At 41.0% G+C, this 17,533-nt stretch overlaps 1 protein-coding gene across 3 annotated transcripts in view; it reads right to left on the bottom strand.

The window, feature by feature from the left end:
- The window catches only part of myo3b (myosin IIIB), a 106,091-nt gene that overhangs the window by 62,030 nt on the left and 26,528 nt on the right, over positions 1-17,533 (bottom strand). For all 3 annotated transcript variants that reach the window (XM_064944796.1, XM_064944795.1, XM_064944797.1), the window contains 14 exons: positions 15,830-15,985; positions 12,164-12,248; positions 11,941-12,057; positions 11,734-11,838; positions 11,477-11,560; positions 11,067-11,269; positions 10,866-10,964; positions 10,625-10,739; positions 8,820-8,946; positions 8,447-8,657; positions 7,459-7,606; positions 5,338-5,491; positions 3,265-3,353; positions 2,993-3,122 (listed from right to left, as the gene is read on the bottom strand). In XM_064944796.1, the coding sequence (XP_064800868.1) occupies positions 2,993-3,122; positions 3,265-3,353; positions 5,338-5,491; positions 7,459-7,606; positions 8,447-8,657; positions 8,820-8,946; positions 10,625-10,739; positions 10,866-10,964; positions 11,067-11,269; positions 11,477-11,560; positions 11,734-11,838; positions 11,941-12,057; positions 12,164-12,248; positions 15,830-15,985 (1,823 nt within the window). The remainder of the gene's footprint in view (positions 1-2,992; positions 3,123-3,264; positions 3,354-5,337; positions 5,492-7,458; positions 7,607-8,446; positions 8,658-8,819; positions 8,947-10,624; positions 10,740-10,865; positions 10,965-11,066; positions 11,270-11,476; positions 11,561-11,733; positions 11,839-11,940; positions 12,058-12,163; positions 12,249-15,829; positions 15,986-17,533) is intronic.

Below are 17,533 nucleotides of genomic sequence, written 5' to 3' on the forward strand. Positions count from 1 at the left end.
GAGTTGACTACAATGATACATGGCTAACATCACAGAAATATAGATAAATATACATTATGTTAATAGTGTTTTAGTATCCGTGCCCATCTATACACTAGAGACTACTCTCCGATCCAATAAAAATATGCACGTTAGGCAATTATAAATTAAACACCACTTTACTTGTCACATTTTCACCAATAAGCCAAGGAAACCTACCTAATAATTCAAAACGCACACAGATGATCCTGACCCCAGTCGTGTTCACATTACTGGGTTATTACTGTACATACAACATGGTTTATGTATGTACATACTAAAAGTCCTGTGAAATTCATCATGCATATTAATATGGTGTGAGAAAGCAGAAATATAGTGACTTCTGAGGTACAGTAGATGAATATGAAGAACCATGCACCATAGAAATAGAATTAGACCACTATGCCCTGCAGTCTGGTCTGGCAGAGTGAGGGCTGTCATAAGGTGCCATGGTTGTGTGCACTGTGCAATGCTGACGCTAACCCTAAGGATACATACAAATCCTCTGACTGCAGGCCTCCCAGGCCTCATCGGACTATACACAGCTCAGCCATTTCAAGCACTCTGATCTGAGGGATCTGGGAAAGACCCTAGGCTTTTAGGAATTTGTCCATGCAAATACATCCCATTTCCTCTGGCAAAACTCCACCACATGCCCAAACCTCAAGGACCCTGCCTGTTGAGATTATTCTAGGCACAAGTGGTCCAACTATTCTGGCAAGGAAAGCTTTTCACTTTTTGGTTCCGCACGACTCTCAAGAAACTCTGCGTGTAATCACATCTTACTTATCAATATGCAACATTTCAATTTATTTCAACATTTCTAGACCAGTCCCATTCCCAATTAGTAATATTTACTGTCATTTTCCAGGCAGTAAAGTGTTCACAGTATCTTCAATCATTTTGTATCCGAGATATCATTTGATAACAGTAAGGGTCACTTTCTTTGGTTATCTTGCCTCTGAATTATAATTTGATATTCACATTTGATAAGACAGATAAAATATAGTCAAGTAATCTCTATGCCTGTATGTGTGGTGCCTCGTTCCAGACCCATCAATGTCCTTTAATCTCAAAAGTTAACATGAGGATCAACGAGGCTGACACCTAGTGGTCATAAAAAGAGCCACCCGGTTGATACAGTATTCACAACTTGACAGCATAGAACTAAACCACCCGGGTTAAATAGATTTTCATCTGATCTCACAGATAGCAGTAATTTCACAGATAACACTGACTCTATAATATGAACTAAAATGCAAATTAAAATCCCCCAGATTTTACCCTGAAGAATCGAATTATCATCTTCCTCTACTATTTTTCACTTAAAAGGGAACTCAAGCTTTTCCCACATGATAAGCAGAAGTAGATTGTCTCATAGCTGTTATCTTACGTGATCATCTCTACCCTCACGAAGTGTCAAGAAGACGGGACCTCTTTATCAGAGGGATGGTGAAGATTGAGTGAGGGCACCCTGTAGACGTTTTTAAAAGAGACGAGTTACGGAGGAAGATTCCATAACTGACATACTAGACACCAATAACTCCCGAGTGGCGCAGTGGTCTAAGGCACTGCATCTCAGTGCAAGAGGCGTCACTACAGTCCCTGGTTCGAGGGTGTTTTACATCCGGCTGTGATTGTGAGTCCCAAAGGGCGGTGCACAATTGGCCCAGCGTTGCCCGGGGAATTGTAAATAAGAATTTGTTCTTAACTAACTCGCCTAGTTAAATAAAGGTTAAATAAAAAATACTAATAAAATAACAAAAACAGACAACAACAACAACAGTGGCTAGATTACAACTACACAGCAATATAACACTTTTACTGCAGTCAATCATGAAAATCTCAACTTGATACCTATTACCTACTATGCACTTGACCCAAAGACATTGCTGTGAATATGTCCCTTGTATGCTGTGCTGTAGACAAGAAAGCCTTCGGATGAGCTGAACCAAATTAGAGGCTTTTAGGCCTAATTGACACTATGTCTGTACCCATGAATGGTGGACCACGTCTCTGCTGTCACTCATTACTAGGGAGTACCAAAGCGCAGTGAATTCTCCCCCCGTTTTCATTCTACTGAATTAACTTTCAAATGGTAGTGTATTTTTCTGCAATCAAGTAAAGAGTAGGATGGCCGTGGGCTCACCTTTTGCACTACCTCCCATTATTAAAGCCTAGAGATAAAACACATGGATTTCTAATGGAGGCTAAACCAAGGTACACATCGTAAATTGGAGCTGCTCTTAATTCGACTATAACTGAAAGCAGTCATAATATGGCTTAACTTAAGAAAAGTATGAAGTGCTGCATCTGGTAATTGAACACATCCATTAGCATTCCGGCTCAGCCAAGTGACCACGGGCACCAGCCACGGCTAATGACGAAGATATTACCACCTTCAGTTAACTGCACGGAAAAGACTGGAAAGAAGAGTTGCTTTTATGCTCTCTAAATACCGTTTCTTCATCTCCTGGGTATTTGGAAACCTTATCACAAAAATATCCCTCTGCTGCACAATCTGTAGATAGCAGCAAGCAGCAGGAAACCAAACGGGACAGCTTAGTGAAAATAAAAACAGAGCCCTCCATGGAGAGCTGAGCCTCTCCGGAGATAATGGAGACTGGAGATTTATTCACACACAGTATCGGATCGCAGAGAGAGAGAGAGGGGATTTGAGTGGAGGACCAGGACGCTGTCGCGTCCGGAGAGTCTTTAAATTTTTTTTTTTTACCTGAATGTTTATGGAGACATGAACCCTAGGAACAAACACACACAACACCGCCATCGGCTCCCCAATAACCTTCTACCACAGTGTTAACAGAGTGAAGATGACTTAGTTGTTTGTACAAAAAAGGGAAGTTTCCAAGTTCCTGTGTGGAATATGGGGCAGTAGTGTAATAACAGTCCAAAGGAGTAAACTGCTGATGATAACGAATTCTACAACACTTTTATCACAAGTCTTGACACCTACCTGTTTTTGTCAATGGACTTGAAAACAGCTGCTGCAGAAGTTTGTTCTCTGATGTTCTCAGGACCACAACAATGTCTGCAGGGAGTGTGTCTCGGTTCTTCTCAAGAAACCCGTTCACATTGTACAACACCTGTGTGACAGCACAGGGACAGTCAACTCAAACCACACCTGACAAAAGACGACCTAACCAACTGTATCAGTGGGCAAACAGCAATGAAACATACTGATCCATACATACTGCGGTGATTCATACATACTGCGGTGATCTATACCTTGCCAGCATAATGCTGAATTCCAAAGCAGAGCTCAAAACGTTTTGGTCTCCAGAAGTACTTGTAGCGGAGATTGTCCTCAAATTTGTCTGAAGAGAAAACATATTTTGTGAATAATATAAAAAATATATGTAAACTGCTTGATCCAACATAGATACTTGCAGAGCCTTATATGTAAGGCTTATTTCTAAGACTTTGGTTGTTTTAGCACACATGGACTTGAATCGGTCTGCTTGTGAGGCCATGTGTATATATAGTCTCACAAGGCTATATACAGTTGAAGTCGGAAGTTTACATACACCTTAGCCAAATACATTTAAACTCAGTTTTTCACAATTCCTGACATTTAATCATAATAAAAATTACCTGTCTTAGGTCAGTTAGGATCACCACTTTATTTTAAGAATGTGAAATGTCAGAATAATAGTAGAGAGAATGATTTATTTCAGCATTTCTTTATTTCATCACAATCCCAGTGGGTCAGACGTTTACATACACTCAATTAGTATTTGGTAGCATTGCCTTTAAATTGTTTAACTTGGGTCAAACTTTTAGGGTAGCTTTCCACAAGCTTCCCACAATACGTTGTGTGAATTTTAGCCCATTCCTCCTGACAGAGCTGGTGTAACTGAATCACGATTGTAGGCCTCCTTGCTCTCACATGCTTTTTCAGTTCTGCCCACAACTTTTCTATAAGATTGAGGTCAGGGCTTTGTGATGGCCACTCCAATACCTTGACTTTGTTGTCCTTAAGCCACTTGGAAGTATGCTTGGGGTCACACACACTTTTCCTCCAAACATAACGATGGTCATTATGGCCAACCACTTATATTTTTGTTTCATCAGAGCAGAGGACATTTCTCCAAAAAGTACGATATTTGTCCCCATGTGCAGTTGCAAACCATAGTTTGGCTTTTTTATGGCGGTTTTGGAGCAGTTCCTTGCTGAATGTCCTTTCAGGTTATGTCGATATAGGACTTGTTTTACTGTGGATATAGGTACTTTTGTACCTGTTTCCTCCAGCATCTTCACAAGGTCCTTTGCGGTTGTTCTGGGATTGATTTGCACTTTTTGCACTGAGCGGTATGACGGCTGCGTGGTGCCATGGTGTTTATACTTGCGTACTATTGTTTGTACAGATGAACGTGGTACCATCAGGCATTTGGAAATTGCTACCAAGGATGAACCAGACTTGTCGAGGTCTACCATTTTTCTTCTGAGGTCTTGGCTGATTTCTTTTGATTTTCCCATGATGTCAAGCAAAGAGGCACTGAGTTTGAAGGTAGGCCTTGAAATACATCCACAGGTACACCTCCAATTGACTCAAATTATGTCAATTAGCCTATCAGAATTTTCCAAGCTATTTCAAGGCACAGTCAACTTAGTGTATGCAAACTTCTGACCCACTGGAAATGTGATACTGTGAATTGTAAGTGAAATAATCTGTCTGTAAACAATTATTGGAAAAATTACTTGTGTCATGCACAAAGTAGATGTCCTAACCGACTCGCCAAAACTATAGTTTGTTTACAAGAAATTTATGGAGTGGTTGAAAAACGAGTTTTAATGACTCCAACTTAAGTGTATGTAAACTTCCGACTTCAACTGTATATATACCCTGTAAACACACTCACGCTACATTGACACTCACATAAAACCTACACACATTCACATACACTACATATGCACACACATGACAGACACACACATACTGACAAAACACACATTTACACTCATAATTTGCTGCTGCTACTCTGTTCTTAATTTTACTCTTATTATTATTATTATTATTATTATTATTATTATTATCTCTCCTGATGGCTAGCCACTTTACCCTGCCTTCATGTACATATCTACCTCAAATACCTCTTTCTGCACATTGATCTGGTGCTGGTACTGTATATAGATCCGTTTTTGTGTCATTTATTCCTCATGTGTTACTATTTTTCTTTTTAGGATTATTTTTTAACTTTGCATTTCTGGGAAGGGCTCATAAACAAGCATATCACAGTTAGACTACAGCCATTGTAAACAGTGAATGTGACAAATAAAAATGGATTTGATTTGTCTTACCCACTAGGGTCTGGTCGGTGGCCTGAGGGAAGCGGCTCTCCTCGTCCAGCAGAGAGAGCAGGCCCATGGGCTTCTGGAGGAACATGTCCAGGATAGGACGGTTGTCCTCATACTCCACCAGGCTGGCATCCACCCCCTCGCTCTGGTACTCCATCTAATTAAAACACACAGAATTTAGAACATTGCACAGTTAATGATTTCACTAAATAACCCAATTAAACAATCTAGGCTAAATAGGACTTGTGCATGTTTTTTATTTAATTTAAAAACAGTCCTTAAAGCAACAGCACCACTGTGATGCAGAGACACTCCAGTTGTGATTTCTAAAGTCAGTCGCTGAAATTATACAGAACTGTTCTGAAATAACAGATAGAGCCACGTACTAATTCATAATTTAGTTCCCATTTGCAAATAACCCAGAGTCATATCACATTATTGCATCTGCTTAATTTAGATCAAAAAGTTCTTTTAAATATATATTTTACTTAATAAAGTGGAACCAATGGATCTAAACTGTCCTCATGTTTAAATCATTAACTTGGAATAATCAGCCTCTGTGTACCACTGGATTGAAGCCATTTCCACATTATAAAAATCCCTTTTCCGCTAAGCACTAGCGCTACATCGAAAGCAACTAATACTTCTACATAACAAATCATGCAGGAAAGTTGCCTAGCTAAGAACCAGGAATTAAGTATGCCTAGTTAAGCCTTGGTAAAGTAAATATAGAGGACAGTTTCAGAACACAGCCCCAATATAGTTCAGTTCTTCTCTATTCATTAGACTGAATAAAGTGATCACTTTATAAATACCAACTCGCTCTGATTCCCTTGAGAGGAATTGCTAAAGAGCCAACATTAAGACAAAAGGACACAAGAGCAAAACATGCTCTTGATTAATGTCTATACAGTGTTGTCAGTGAAAACGAAAAGCTCCCACACTCCAGGGTAAAAAGCTTAATTAAATCAATTAAAGATGCACTATGCAGAAATCGCTCTGCCATTTCCTGGTTGTTAAAATTCGAATAGCTCGCCTAATTTAAGTTTATGTGACAAAACAAGCAAGTATAGCGTAGAGAGAGTATCATTGTACCATCTAAACCGCTATTAAATATATTTTCCATATCCAAAAATATTGTATTTTCAGCTGTTTGAAGCTGGTGAACAAAACCGAAAGCAAAAGAAGCAAAAACTAAACTTAAGCATGGGAAGCATTCAAATAGCGCACATAGAACAGATCTACCGCTTCTTAGACTTGCTTTCAATGAGAATGACAGATTTATAACACCAATTTCTATGTGAATTTGCTCAGGTTGTCTAAAAAGTTATAATCTCTAGTATGTAAGGGAGAAAAACATTCATGTTAACATCATATAAACGGGCCTCCCGGGTGGCACAGTGGTTAAGGGCGCTGTACTGCAGCGCCAGCTGTGCCACCAGAGACTCTGGGTTCGCACCCAGGCTCTGTCATAACCGGCCGTAAACGGGAGGTCCGTGGGGTGACGCACAATTGGCCTAGCGTCGTCCGGGATGGGGTTGGCCGGTAGGGATATTCTTGTCTCATCGCGCACCAGCGACTCCTGCGGCGGGCCGGGCGCAGTGCGCGCTAACCAAGGTTGCCAGGTGCACAGTGTTTCCTCTGACACATTGGTGCTTCTGGGTTGGATGTGCGCTGTATTAAGAAGCAGTGCGGCTTGGTTGGGTTGTGTATCGGAGGACGCATGACTTCAACCTTCAGTCTCTCCCGAGCCCGTACGGGAGTTGTAGCGATGAGTCAAGATAGTAGCTACTAAACAATTGGATAACACGAAATTGGGGAGTAAAACGGGGTAAAATTAAAATAAATAAAAACATCATATAAACGCTATAAAGAAGATAACGCTGGATTACAATGTTTCATAAAGAGACACTTCCTCCGTGATTGATGAACAAGCCGGCATGCTATATCGCGACTTTAAATATACAAAATGATGCTCAACAAAAATGGTCAACGTGTACTACACACAACAAAAGGACATTTTCAGCAAAATCTAGTATACCTTCAATTGTCACTGTTAATAGAGTTACAGAAACAATTCATCTAGATTCTCTAAAACATGAGCCACCCCATCTGCAGGCTCACCTGTTCCAGGGCAAAAATGTGTTGGTTGAAGTAAAACTGAATCTGTTCATTTGCAATGTTGATGCAGAGTTGTTCAAAGGAGTTCTTCTTGAAGTTCTCGAACCCAAAGATGTCCAGTATTCCCACATTCATGCCACTTTCTGCCACACTTCAAAGGGGAAAACCGGGACAGACAAAACAAAGTTCATCTTGTGTGGAACTGTGTGAACCACATTGACTTATGAAACTTTAATGATGAAGCAAGTCCAACCCAAATACAGAATATTTTGATCCGAATGGCTAATTCTACTGTTATGGGGGAGTCCTAATGAACTTTTAAACAAAAGTGCTGAAAGTTCAGAGATATTGACTATGATCAGTTAATCATAAACTGTTAATTGCTGGGCAAGGGTTGTACAAACAGATTGATATTTAACTGTGATCGACACAATCGACACAATACTTCATTTAGTCCTACAGTAGATACAGAGCTTACAACACATACGCACAGAGTGATTTCACTTTTTATTGCTAAGATCGAGTGACATAATTTCCGATAATCCCTTTCATTAACAAGACATTAGAGGTCACCTTTTGTCTTGGTTAACAGGTTATTAATGGCAATAACAGAGTGTACAAATGACTGAAGTGGAAACAGACCCTGTGTGCCTTCTACAGCTCAGAGAGAGAAGATGACTCCCTGACAGTCCACGCTCACATTTATGAGGGAATTCTTTTGGATCAATGAACAACCCTTTACAGTCTCTCTGAAGTCTCTTTAATCATCAGAATATTATTTCCTCAGCACGTAACTCTGCATAAAACATTTACTCTACTTATTTTTCTCCCTTTCTTGTCTTGTGATGTCCATTGCTATTCTACTCCACGTGTTTGGTTCTCTACTCAGACGTAAAGGTCACTAGAGCTTGATAATATGCAGCAGCATCCACACACACGGTAGTGTGAAGCACAGTGCAACAACCAAAAGACAAAGAGACCTTACACATACCAGATATTCATATCAGGCTGCAGGAGGGCATTGATGCGGTTGACTATCCAGCTGAAGAGGCGTCCGTACAGAGCCTTGGACATGGCGTCCCGGACATCGGTGGCTTTGTCTACAGTATTGGTGCGGATGATTGTCTCTCCACGGGTCACCACACAGTGGGACGTCAGGGCCTCCGTGAGTTCCTCAGGGCCGATGCAGAGCAAGGCCGCAGCTGAGGGAGAGGGCAGGTTCATGTCACAGTCACACAGCAAGGAAACAACCATTTAGCCATATTGTGTAAATACACAAAGAGGTGGGAATGTTACTATCAATTCTTAACCTGAACAAGAAACAAATAGTGTTTGCTAATAATACTGAAGTACAGTTGTCTTACCATTTTCCAAGGCCTCAACATTAGGCACTTCACTTTTATCAGTCTGGTGTTGGGAAGTAATGGCAGTGAATTCAATATTTCCTGTATTCAAAATGGCGCAGAGAATTCTGTATACAGAATTGACCTCCTGTTAAAAAAAGAAGCACAGTAATCAGTGTACAGTGAGTGAAGAAATGCTATGGATATTTAGACACAGTACCAGTCAAAAGTTTGGACACATCTACTCATTCAAGGGTTTTTATTTATTTTTAATATTTTCTACATTGTAGAATAATAGTGGAGACATCAAAACTATGAAATAACACAAATGGAATCATGTAGTAACCAAAAAAAGTGTTAAACAAAACACATTTCATATTTTAGATTCTTCAAAGTAGCCATCCTTTGCTTGATGACAGCTTTGCACACTCTTGGCATTCTCTCAACCAGTTTCATGAGGTAGTCACCTGGAATGCATTTCAATTAACAGGTGTGCCTTGTTAAAAGTTCATTTGAGGAATTTCTTTCCTTCTTAATGCATTTGAACCAATCAGTTGTATTGTGACAAGATAGGGTTGGTATACAGAATATAGCCCTATTTGGTAAAAGACCAAGTCCATATTATGGCAAGAACAGCTCAAATAAGCAAAGAGAAACGACAGTCCATCATTACTTTAAGACATGAAGGTCAGTCAATCAGAAACATTTCAAGAACTTAAAGTTTCTGCAGTCGCAAAAACCATCAAGCGCTATGATGAAACTGGCTCTCACGAGGACCGCCACAGGAAAGACCCAGAGTTACCTCTGCTACAGACGATAAGTTCATTAAAGTTACCAGCCTCAGAAATTGCAGCCCAAATAAATTATTCACAGAGTTCAAGTAACAGACACATCAACTGTTCAGAGGAGACTGCATGAATCAGGCCTTCATTGTCAAATTGCTTCAAAGAAACCACTACTAAATGACACCCATAAGAAGAGACTAGCTTGGGCCAAGAAACATAAGCAATGGACATTAGACCAGTGGAAATCTGTCCTTTGGTCTGATGAGTCCAAATTAGAGATATTTGGTTCCAACTGCTGTGTCTTTGTGAGACGCAGAGTAGGTGAACAGATGATCTCCACATGTGTGGTTCCCACCGTGATGCATGGAGGAGGAGGTGTGATGGTGTGGGTGTGCTTTGCTGGTGACACTGTCTGTGATTTATTTAGAATTCAAGGCACACTTAAAAAGCATGGCTACCACAGCATTCTGCAGCAATACACCATCCCATCTGGTTTGCGCTTAGTGGGACAATCATTTGTTTTTCAACAGGACAATGTCCCAACACACCTCCAGGCTGTGTAAGGCCTATTTGACCAGAAAGGCGAGTGATGGAGTGCTGCATCAGATGACCTGGCCTCCACAATCACCTGACCTCAACCCAATTGAGATGGTTTGGGATGAGTTGGACTGCAGAGAAGGAAAAGCAGTGCTCAGCATATGTAGGAACTACTTCAAGAATGTTGGCAAATCATTCTAGGTGAAGCTGGTTGAGAAAATGCAAAGCTGTCATCAAGGCAAAGGGTGGCTCCTTTGAAAAATCTAAAATATATTTTGATGCGTTTAACACTTTTTGGGTTACTACATGATTCCATTTGTGTTATTTCATAGTTTTGATGTCTTCACTATTAATCTACAATGTAGAAAATATTTAAAATAAAGAAAAACCCTTGAATGAGTAGGAGTGTCCAAACGTTTGACTGGTACTGTATGTTCTCAGATAAGGCAAATAAAAATAATGTTCACACATTTGCTTTTAAATGAACAGAGAAACTGTACCTACCTCGTCAGTGAAGCCAATGATGCGGAAACAGTCCTGAATGGCATCAAACTGCTCCTTGTACAGTTTACTGGAGACAATGTCCTGCATCACTTTGCCATGTTGATTTTCAATATATCTAGACAGAAACACAGTTTTCAGTGCCAGTTTCTGCATTAGTCAAGTGATAGGAAATAACTCACTATATTCAGTCTGTATTGAGGTGCCAAGTAATCAAAGCCAAGTAAAGTGATGAAATGCTAACCTGGGGGGTTTCTTGTCAGGTAATCTGTACTTCTTCAGCTTCTCTTGGTGATACAGACCGGCATAGATGTAGTAGAATATGTGGAAGTTTTTCTCTCCCCTAAGAGCATAAAGAGAAATGGTTAGCCATCTAGCCAGTTAACTTCAATTGAGGATAACAGTTGTGATGAATAATATCCCTAGCACATCTTTCCATTCTTACGTGGCCTGTTTGATGACCCTGGACTTCTCCAGCAGGTACTCTGAGATCTTGGCCCCCATGACGGCCCCGGTGGGGGTAAACTTCATCTCCAGGTACTTCCCAAAGCGACTGGAGTTGTCGTTAATGGCCGTGCACGCGTTGCCAAACGCCTCCACCAGGGGATTCACCTGGAGGATCTTCTCCCGCAGCGTCCGATTGTTTGCCTTGGAATCACAGTAAAAAAAAATACATTTTGGGGGGGGGGGGGGTGGGGGCATAACTCCCTCCAGAGACAACACAAACTAGATGTGTAGGACTGAATCAATCAGTGTCTAGTCTGTCCATTCAATAATGAATTGCACTGAGGTTCAATATTTATGAACATGATGATGGACTGACAGCACCAGATTTTTTTAGTAAACAAGCAGTACCTTTCCCAGAAAGGTGAGATGCTGGACAATCAGATGGGCACTCTCTGTCTTCCCAGCTCCACTCTCCCCACTGATGATGATGCACTGAAATATAGGGACACAACAACTTTGTCATCGGGATGTTTTTAACAAGCACATCACTAGATCTCTAAACAAGAAAATGGTTTTGGTTAATGCCAATGATAACATTATCCATATGAACCGGCATATCACTAAATAAGACTTCCTCACACAAAGTGTATCCCCCCCTCAAGTACCTGGTCTTTGCAGAAGGTCACCATGCCCTGGTATGCTGCATCAGCAGTAGCAAAGATGTGGGGAGGATTGTCTGCTCGCTTCACCCCATGGTACAGCTTAGAGAACTGTGAACAGACACCCCACATTTGAATATCAATACCGTTCTGTCTTTACAGAGGTGTGAAGAGGAATTATGGCACGCAATGGCACTGCCGTAGCAAACAAACCTGTGGCGAGTAGATGCTTAGAGTTTGAAAAGGATTGAGAGCGATGAGGATGTCTCCAACGTATGTGTATATCTGCAGCTCGTCATATCTCTTCGAGAGGTGTTTGATGATGGTCTCCTGCGGAGAAGAGGAACACATACAGTGGGTACTGCGTACAATACCTACATTATTCACATACCATCCTCTAGTCCAACAACGACGAAGTCAAAGTATGAAATCTTACCTCATCTAAAAACTCCAGGTTCACCAGATCATCATCGGGACTTGTCTCTATTATGAGTGTTTTACGAGTATTGATTCTTTCATGCCTGTTGGAGTAAAGGAGATAATACTGGGTCAGAAAGCATTACAGTGATGAAAGAATACAGATACATTACTAATACTAATCTGGATATAAAATCAATTCATCTAGATGGGTTGCCAGTTGGCCCATAAGGGTGTTCCCCAGGGAGATCTCCACCATTATCACAGGCTGTGATTGCTCTTCATCTCCGTTTGACCCATCACTCTACAATGGGGCCTACCAGTCAGAGGTCAGCATGGAGGCAACTGCCTCATTGGGATTATGCAAACCCCCAAGGGCCTATTGCGGTGATGTTTGTTTGTTGTGTGTGTGTGTGTGTGTGTGTGTGTGTGTGTGTGTGTGTGTGTGTGTGTGTGTGTGTGTGTGCGCATGTAAGCGAATAGATGAATCAGCACTTTTGTCAAGAACATCAAGCTCTAAAATAACAGTTATCACCACTTAAATATTGCACCCAGAAATTCCAGTCAAGTTCAGATACCAAACCTAACATGAACAATGAAATGGACCAACATCTCAGTCACAGAGTGTATCTATTCTATGATAATAAATAATAGATACACGGAGTGTACAAAACATTTCCATGACATAGACTGACCAGGTGAACCCAGGTGAAAGCTATGATCCCTTATAAATGGCACTTGTTAAATCCACTTCAATCAGTGTAGATGAAGGGGAGAAGACAGGTTAAAGAAGTATTTTTAAGCTTTGAGACAGTTGAGACATGGATTATGTATGTGTGCCATTCAGAGGATGACAAGTCAAAAGATTTAAGTGCCTTTGAACGGGGTATGGTAGTAGTTGCCAGGCACATCAGTTTGAGTGTTTCAAGAACTGCAACGCTGCTGGGTTTTTCACTCTCAACAGTTTCCCGTGTGTATCAAAAATCAGGCTGTTCTGAGGGTAAAGGGGGATGCAACTCAATATTAGGAAGGTGTTCATAATGTTTTGTACACTCAGTGTATATGAAGTGAATAACATAATAGTAAATCCATCCTACGAGTGAACAATGATTTCCCATTTTGGAAGATTACATATCACAGCATAGGCACAGACACATGCATACACACACACGATAACATACGTACTATACACACACATACACATGGATTTTGTGTTGTAGATATGTGGTAGTGGAGTAGGGGTCTGAGGGCACACATTTAGTGTGTTGTGAGATCTGTTATGAATGTATTGTAATGTTTTTTTTTAAATTGTAGGACTGCCTTAATGTTGCTGGACCCCAGGAAGAGTAGCTGCTGCCTTGGATCCATAATAAACACAACTATTCTGAGTAGAAATCCTACAGAAGTTCAACAGGGAAACATAATGTCACAACTGCCAATGGAGCACTGTGTAGTATGGAATCCTCAACACGTTCTTCTCCAGAGACATCCCTTCTGAAAAATATTAAAGGCCCTCAGCTTGTACCTTCTCTTACTTTGGAGCATGATACATGTTGTAAACCATTCCATCTACTTAAATCTGCCTGTCTCCTGTCTGTGCACTGTGCTGATCTTTGGCTGATCTTTGGCACCAGTGACTAAAACTAGGAAAGCACAGTTCATTTTCCTTCAAGCCTCTAATCTCATTATGCACTTTCACTGTGGACAGGGGCATAAGATCACAATCTCACCACACACACACACACTGGAGTAAACACACACACCTGACATGGAATCAAGACTCTCTCTCATTCAATGGCATGTGCACTTAGCTCTTTTCTTTAGGGACATGGAAAAGTATTCCACAACCAGATCATTGGGGAAATAACAAGGTAAACAGATTAGTTTTGCAATCACAAACAACAGATTTTGAATAAAAGCTCATGGCATACCAGCTATAAATCATTCAAAATTCTTAATTCAGTGATAATGCGACCTGCAAGGTTGAACAGTTAGCATTTTCCACAAGTAAATCAATCGGAGACTAAAGTGTTTTATTCCCTCATTGGTTTAATCATATGGGTGGAGGGCTGCTCTGTTCTAAATGCTCCTCGTTGTCACACTGTTAAAAGATCCATTGGGATAAAAAGCTTTTCTTTATCTAGCGTTGAGTCAGCACAATCACTCATATCAAATTAGTTCCACTCCCCTAACTTCGCTTTAATCACATCATTTTCATAACTTCGACTACACATCATACACTATATATACAAAAGTATGTGGACACCCTTTCAAACTAGTGGACTCAGATATTTCAGCCACACCCATTGATGACAGGTGTATAAAATTGAGCACACAGCCATGCAATCTCCATAGACAAATATTGGCAGTATAATGGCCTTACTGAAGAATTCAGTGACTTTCAACGTCAGTTCATAAAATTTCTGCCCTGATAGAGCTGCCCTGGTCGACTGTAAGTGCTGCTATTGTGAAGTGAAACGTCTATGAGCAACAACGGATCAGACGCGAAGTGGGAGGTCACACAAGCTCCCAGAACTGCAGGGTGCTGAAGCACACTCACTACCAAGTTACAAACTGCCTCTGGAAGCAATGTCAGCGCAATAACTGTTCGTCGGGTGCTTCAGAAAATCGGCTTCCATGGTCAAGCAGCCGCACACAAGCCTAAGATCACCATGTACAATGCCAAGAGTTGGCTGCAGTGGTGTAAAGCTCGCCGCCATTGGACTCTGGAGCAGTGGAAATGCGTTCTCTGGAGTGATGAATCACGCTTCACCATCTAGCAATCTGACGGACTAATCTGGATTTGGCGAATGCCAGGAGAATACTACCTGCCTGAATGCATAGTGCCAACTGTAAAGTTTGGTGGAGGAGGAATAATGGTCTGGGGTTGTTTTTCATGGTTCAGGCTAGGCCCCTTAGTTCCAGTGAAGGGAAATCTTAACGCTACAGCATACAATGATATTCTAGACGATTCTGTGCTTCCAACTATGAGGAAACAGTTTGGGGAATGCCCTTTCCTGTTTCAGCATGACAATGCCCCCATGCACCCAGCAAGGTTCATACAGAACTGGTATGTCAAGATCGGTATGGAAGAACTTGACTGGCCTGCACAGAGCCCTTAACTCAAACCCATCGAACACCTATGGGATAAATTGGAACGCCGACTGCGAGCCATGCTTAACCGCCCAACATCAGTGCCCGACCTCACTACTACTCTTGTGGCTGAATGGAAGCAAGTCCCCGCAGCAATGTTCCAACATCTAGTGGAAAGCCTTCTCAGAAGAGTGGAGGCTGTTATAGCAGCAAAGGGGGGACCAACTCCATATTAATGCCCATGATTTTGGAATGAGATGTTCGACGCAGGTGTCCACATACTTTTGGTCACGTAGTATATCTGTTACACGAGTTTGGACGGACACAACAGTTGAAGGAAATGAAACCCTGCCACCCACTGGTGAGAAAACACATCTCATCTCAGCATTTCATCCAGGTCACTCTGTCTTGCTCCATAGCATTGTCACTCCACTGTATATTAATTAATCAGCAATATATATAACATAATTTGATTGATAGATTTAACAGATGTCATCTCAGAGAGATACATCAATGAGATCTGCAGAGGGGATTGTTTCAGAATTCTTTAACTGAGAATGATAGCATTTCTCTGTGTAGACGACAGACTTACTTGGTCTTGAGTTTGCAGCCCAGGTCTTGTTGCTCGCAGATTAGTGTGGACAGCTGTTGACCGAGAGCCATTTCTTTGCCATGGGCCTGCTTAATGAAGGGATGTTCCAAGAGGTGGGTCACAGACGGACGAGTCTCGAAATCCTTTATCAGACACCTGTGTAGCGAAAGAACACAATTACAACATCATAATACATTTTTAAAAAGTCAAAGTACAACCTTTTTTGGGGTTTAAACCCTCTGTTCACTAATTCACTGATCACTAATACCTGAACATTTTACAAAGCGGATTTTTCTGGATTATCTCTGACACAAGTGTGTTCAGTAGGGTGCTTCTATGGAGCTTCTCATCAGTGCTTCTGTGTCTGAGTGACTGACCAATGTGTCCCCTCTGTGAGCACCACATGGTCTGGTCATCACCATGGCCCCCAGTGCAAACAGGTCTGTTTCTGGATCGCCCCTATCTGCTCCTTGCAGTGTTTACTTAGAGCCCACTTTTTGTCATAGTTGTCATATCTCAGCAAATCGGGAACATTCCCAGAACATTAGCTAATATTCCCATTAAGTTCTAGTTAGGGTTTTATCTAACATTAGGATGAGAACATCCCCAAAACATTGTTTTTGATACAAATAAAAAAAATCATTCTCAAAATGTTTTAAATAAAATATCCTAAAATGTTGTGCACAACGTCTGTAACAACTGCCACAGAACATTTCCCAAACGTTCTCATTAGGGTTTCAGGTAATGTAATAACACAATAACACAACTGGACAGTTTTTGTGTTGTGAAAATAACATTTGCAGCAACATAACGAATATTCTGGGAACTTTCACAGAACCAATTTTGGTTAGCTGGGATGTCACTATTCGACTGCCTTTACATAATGATATAATCAATATGAAATATTTTCAAACCAGAGGCAATACATTGTTGTTCAAATAACTTTATATCAGAAGTAAGATATTTTGTAAAATGCGTAGTCCACGGACATGGTGTCATACCGTTTCAAAAGGTGAGGGTATTTAAACCAGCTGCCTAGCACTCAATTTGAAATGTATGTTTTTTTTAAACAAAGTTATTCTGAAAAGACGTTACCATTAGTCATCGCACTGTATCTATCCCTTCCATTCAGAATATCCATCATTCCGTACCTAATCTAAACACTTAAATGCCTGAATATGTTTTGGTGTACTGCAACACAACAATGCAGGCAGGCGAGAGATAAGAGAATAATACCAATCTGACTCCTGCTACCTAATCTAGGCTGAAATTCTGCTTGCTCTTTCTATCAGTTTTTATGCTCTGGAAATTCATTCATAGAATTAATTAGTGTCAGGACATTAAGCAGAGGCTGCAGCCATTAGCTGAGCTGTGCAGCCAGGATGCTAAACATCAGGGCACTTTGTTATAAAAGGCAGCTCTTTTGGCTGCACAGGGACAGACACTGGTGATGCATTTATTATCGAGAGCAATGACAGTAGTTACCTACCCACCCGCACACACACTGGTCTGGCTGAGAGCTGGAGAGTTCTCACAAACAGCCTGCCAGGCCTGATAACATTGTCCATGTTCCACACATTGTAGCCTGGTGGGCTTTGTTTGAGGAGATTATTTCTGATATCATACAATCCATTACCTTATACTCATGAGAGAGAGCAAAAGATTTTAAAAAGCACCCAATAAAATGCATTGTATCTGAATATG

This window comes from Oncorhynchus masou, chromosome 29, assembly GCF_036934945.1.
Source record: "Oncorhynchus masou masou isolate Uvic2021 chromosome 29, UVic_Omas_1.1, whole genome shotgun sequence".
In the NCBI taxonomy this organism is placed as follows: Eukaryota; Metazoa; Chordata; class Actinopteri; order Salmoniformes; family Salmonidae; genus Oncorhynchus; species Oncorhynchus masou.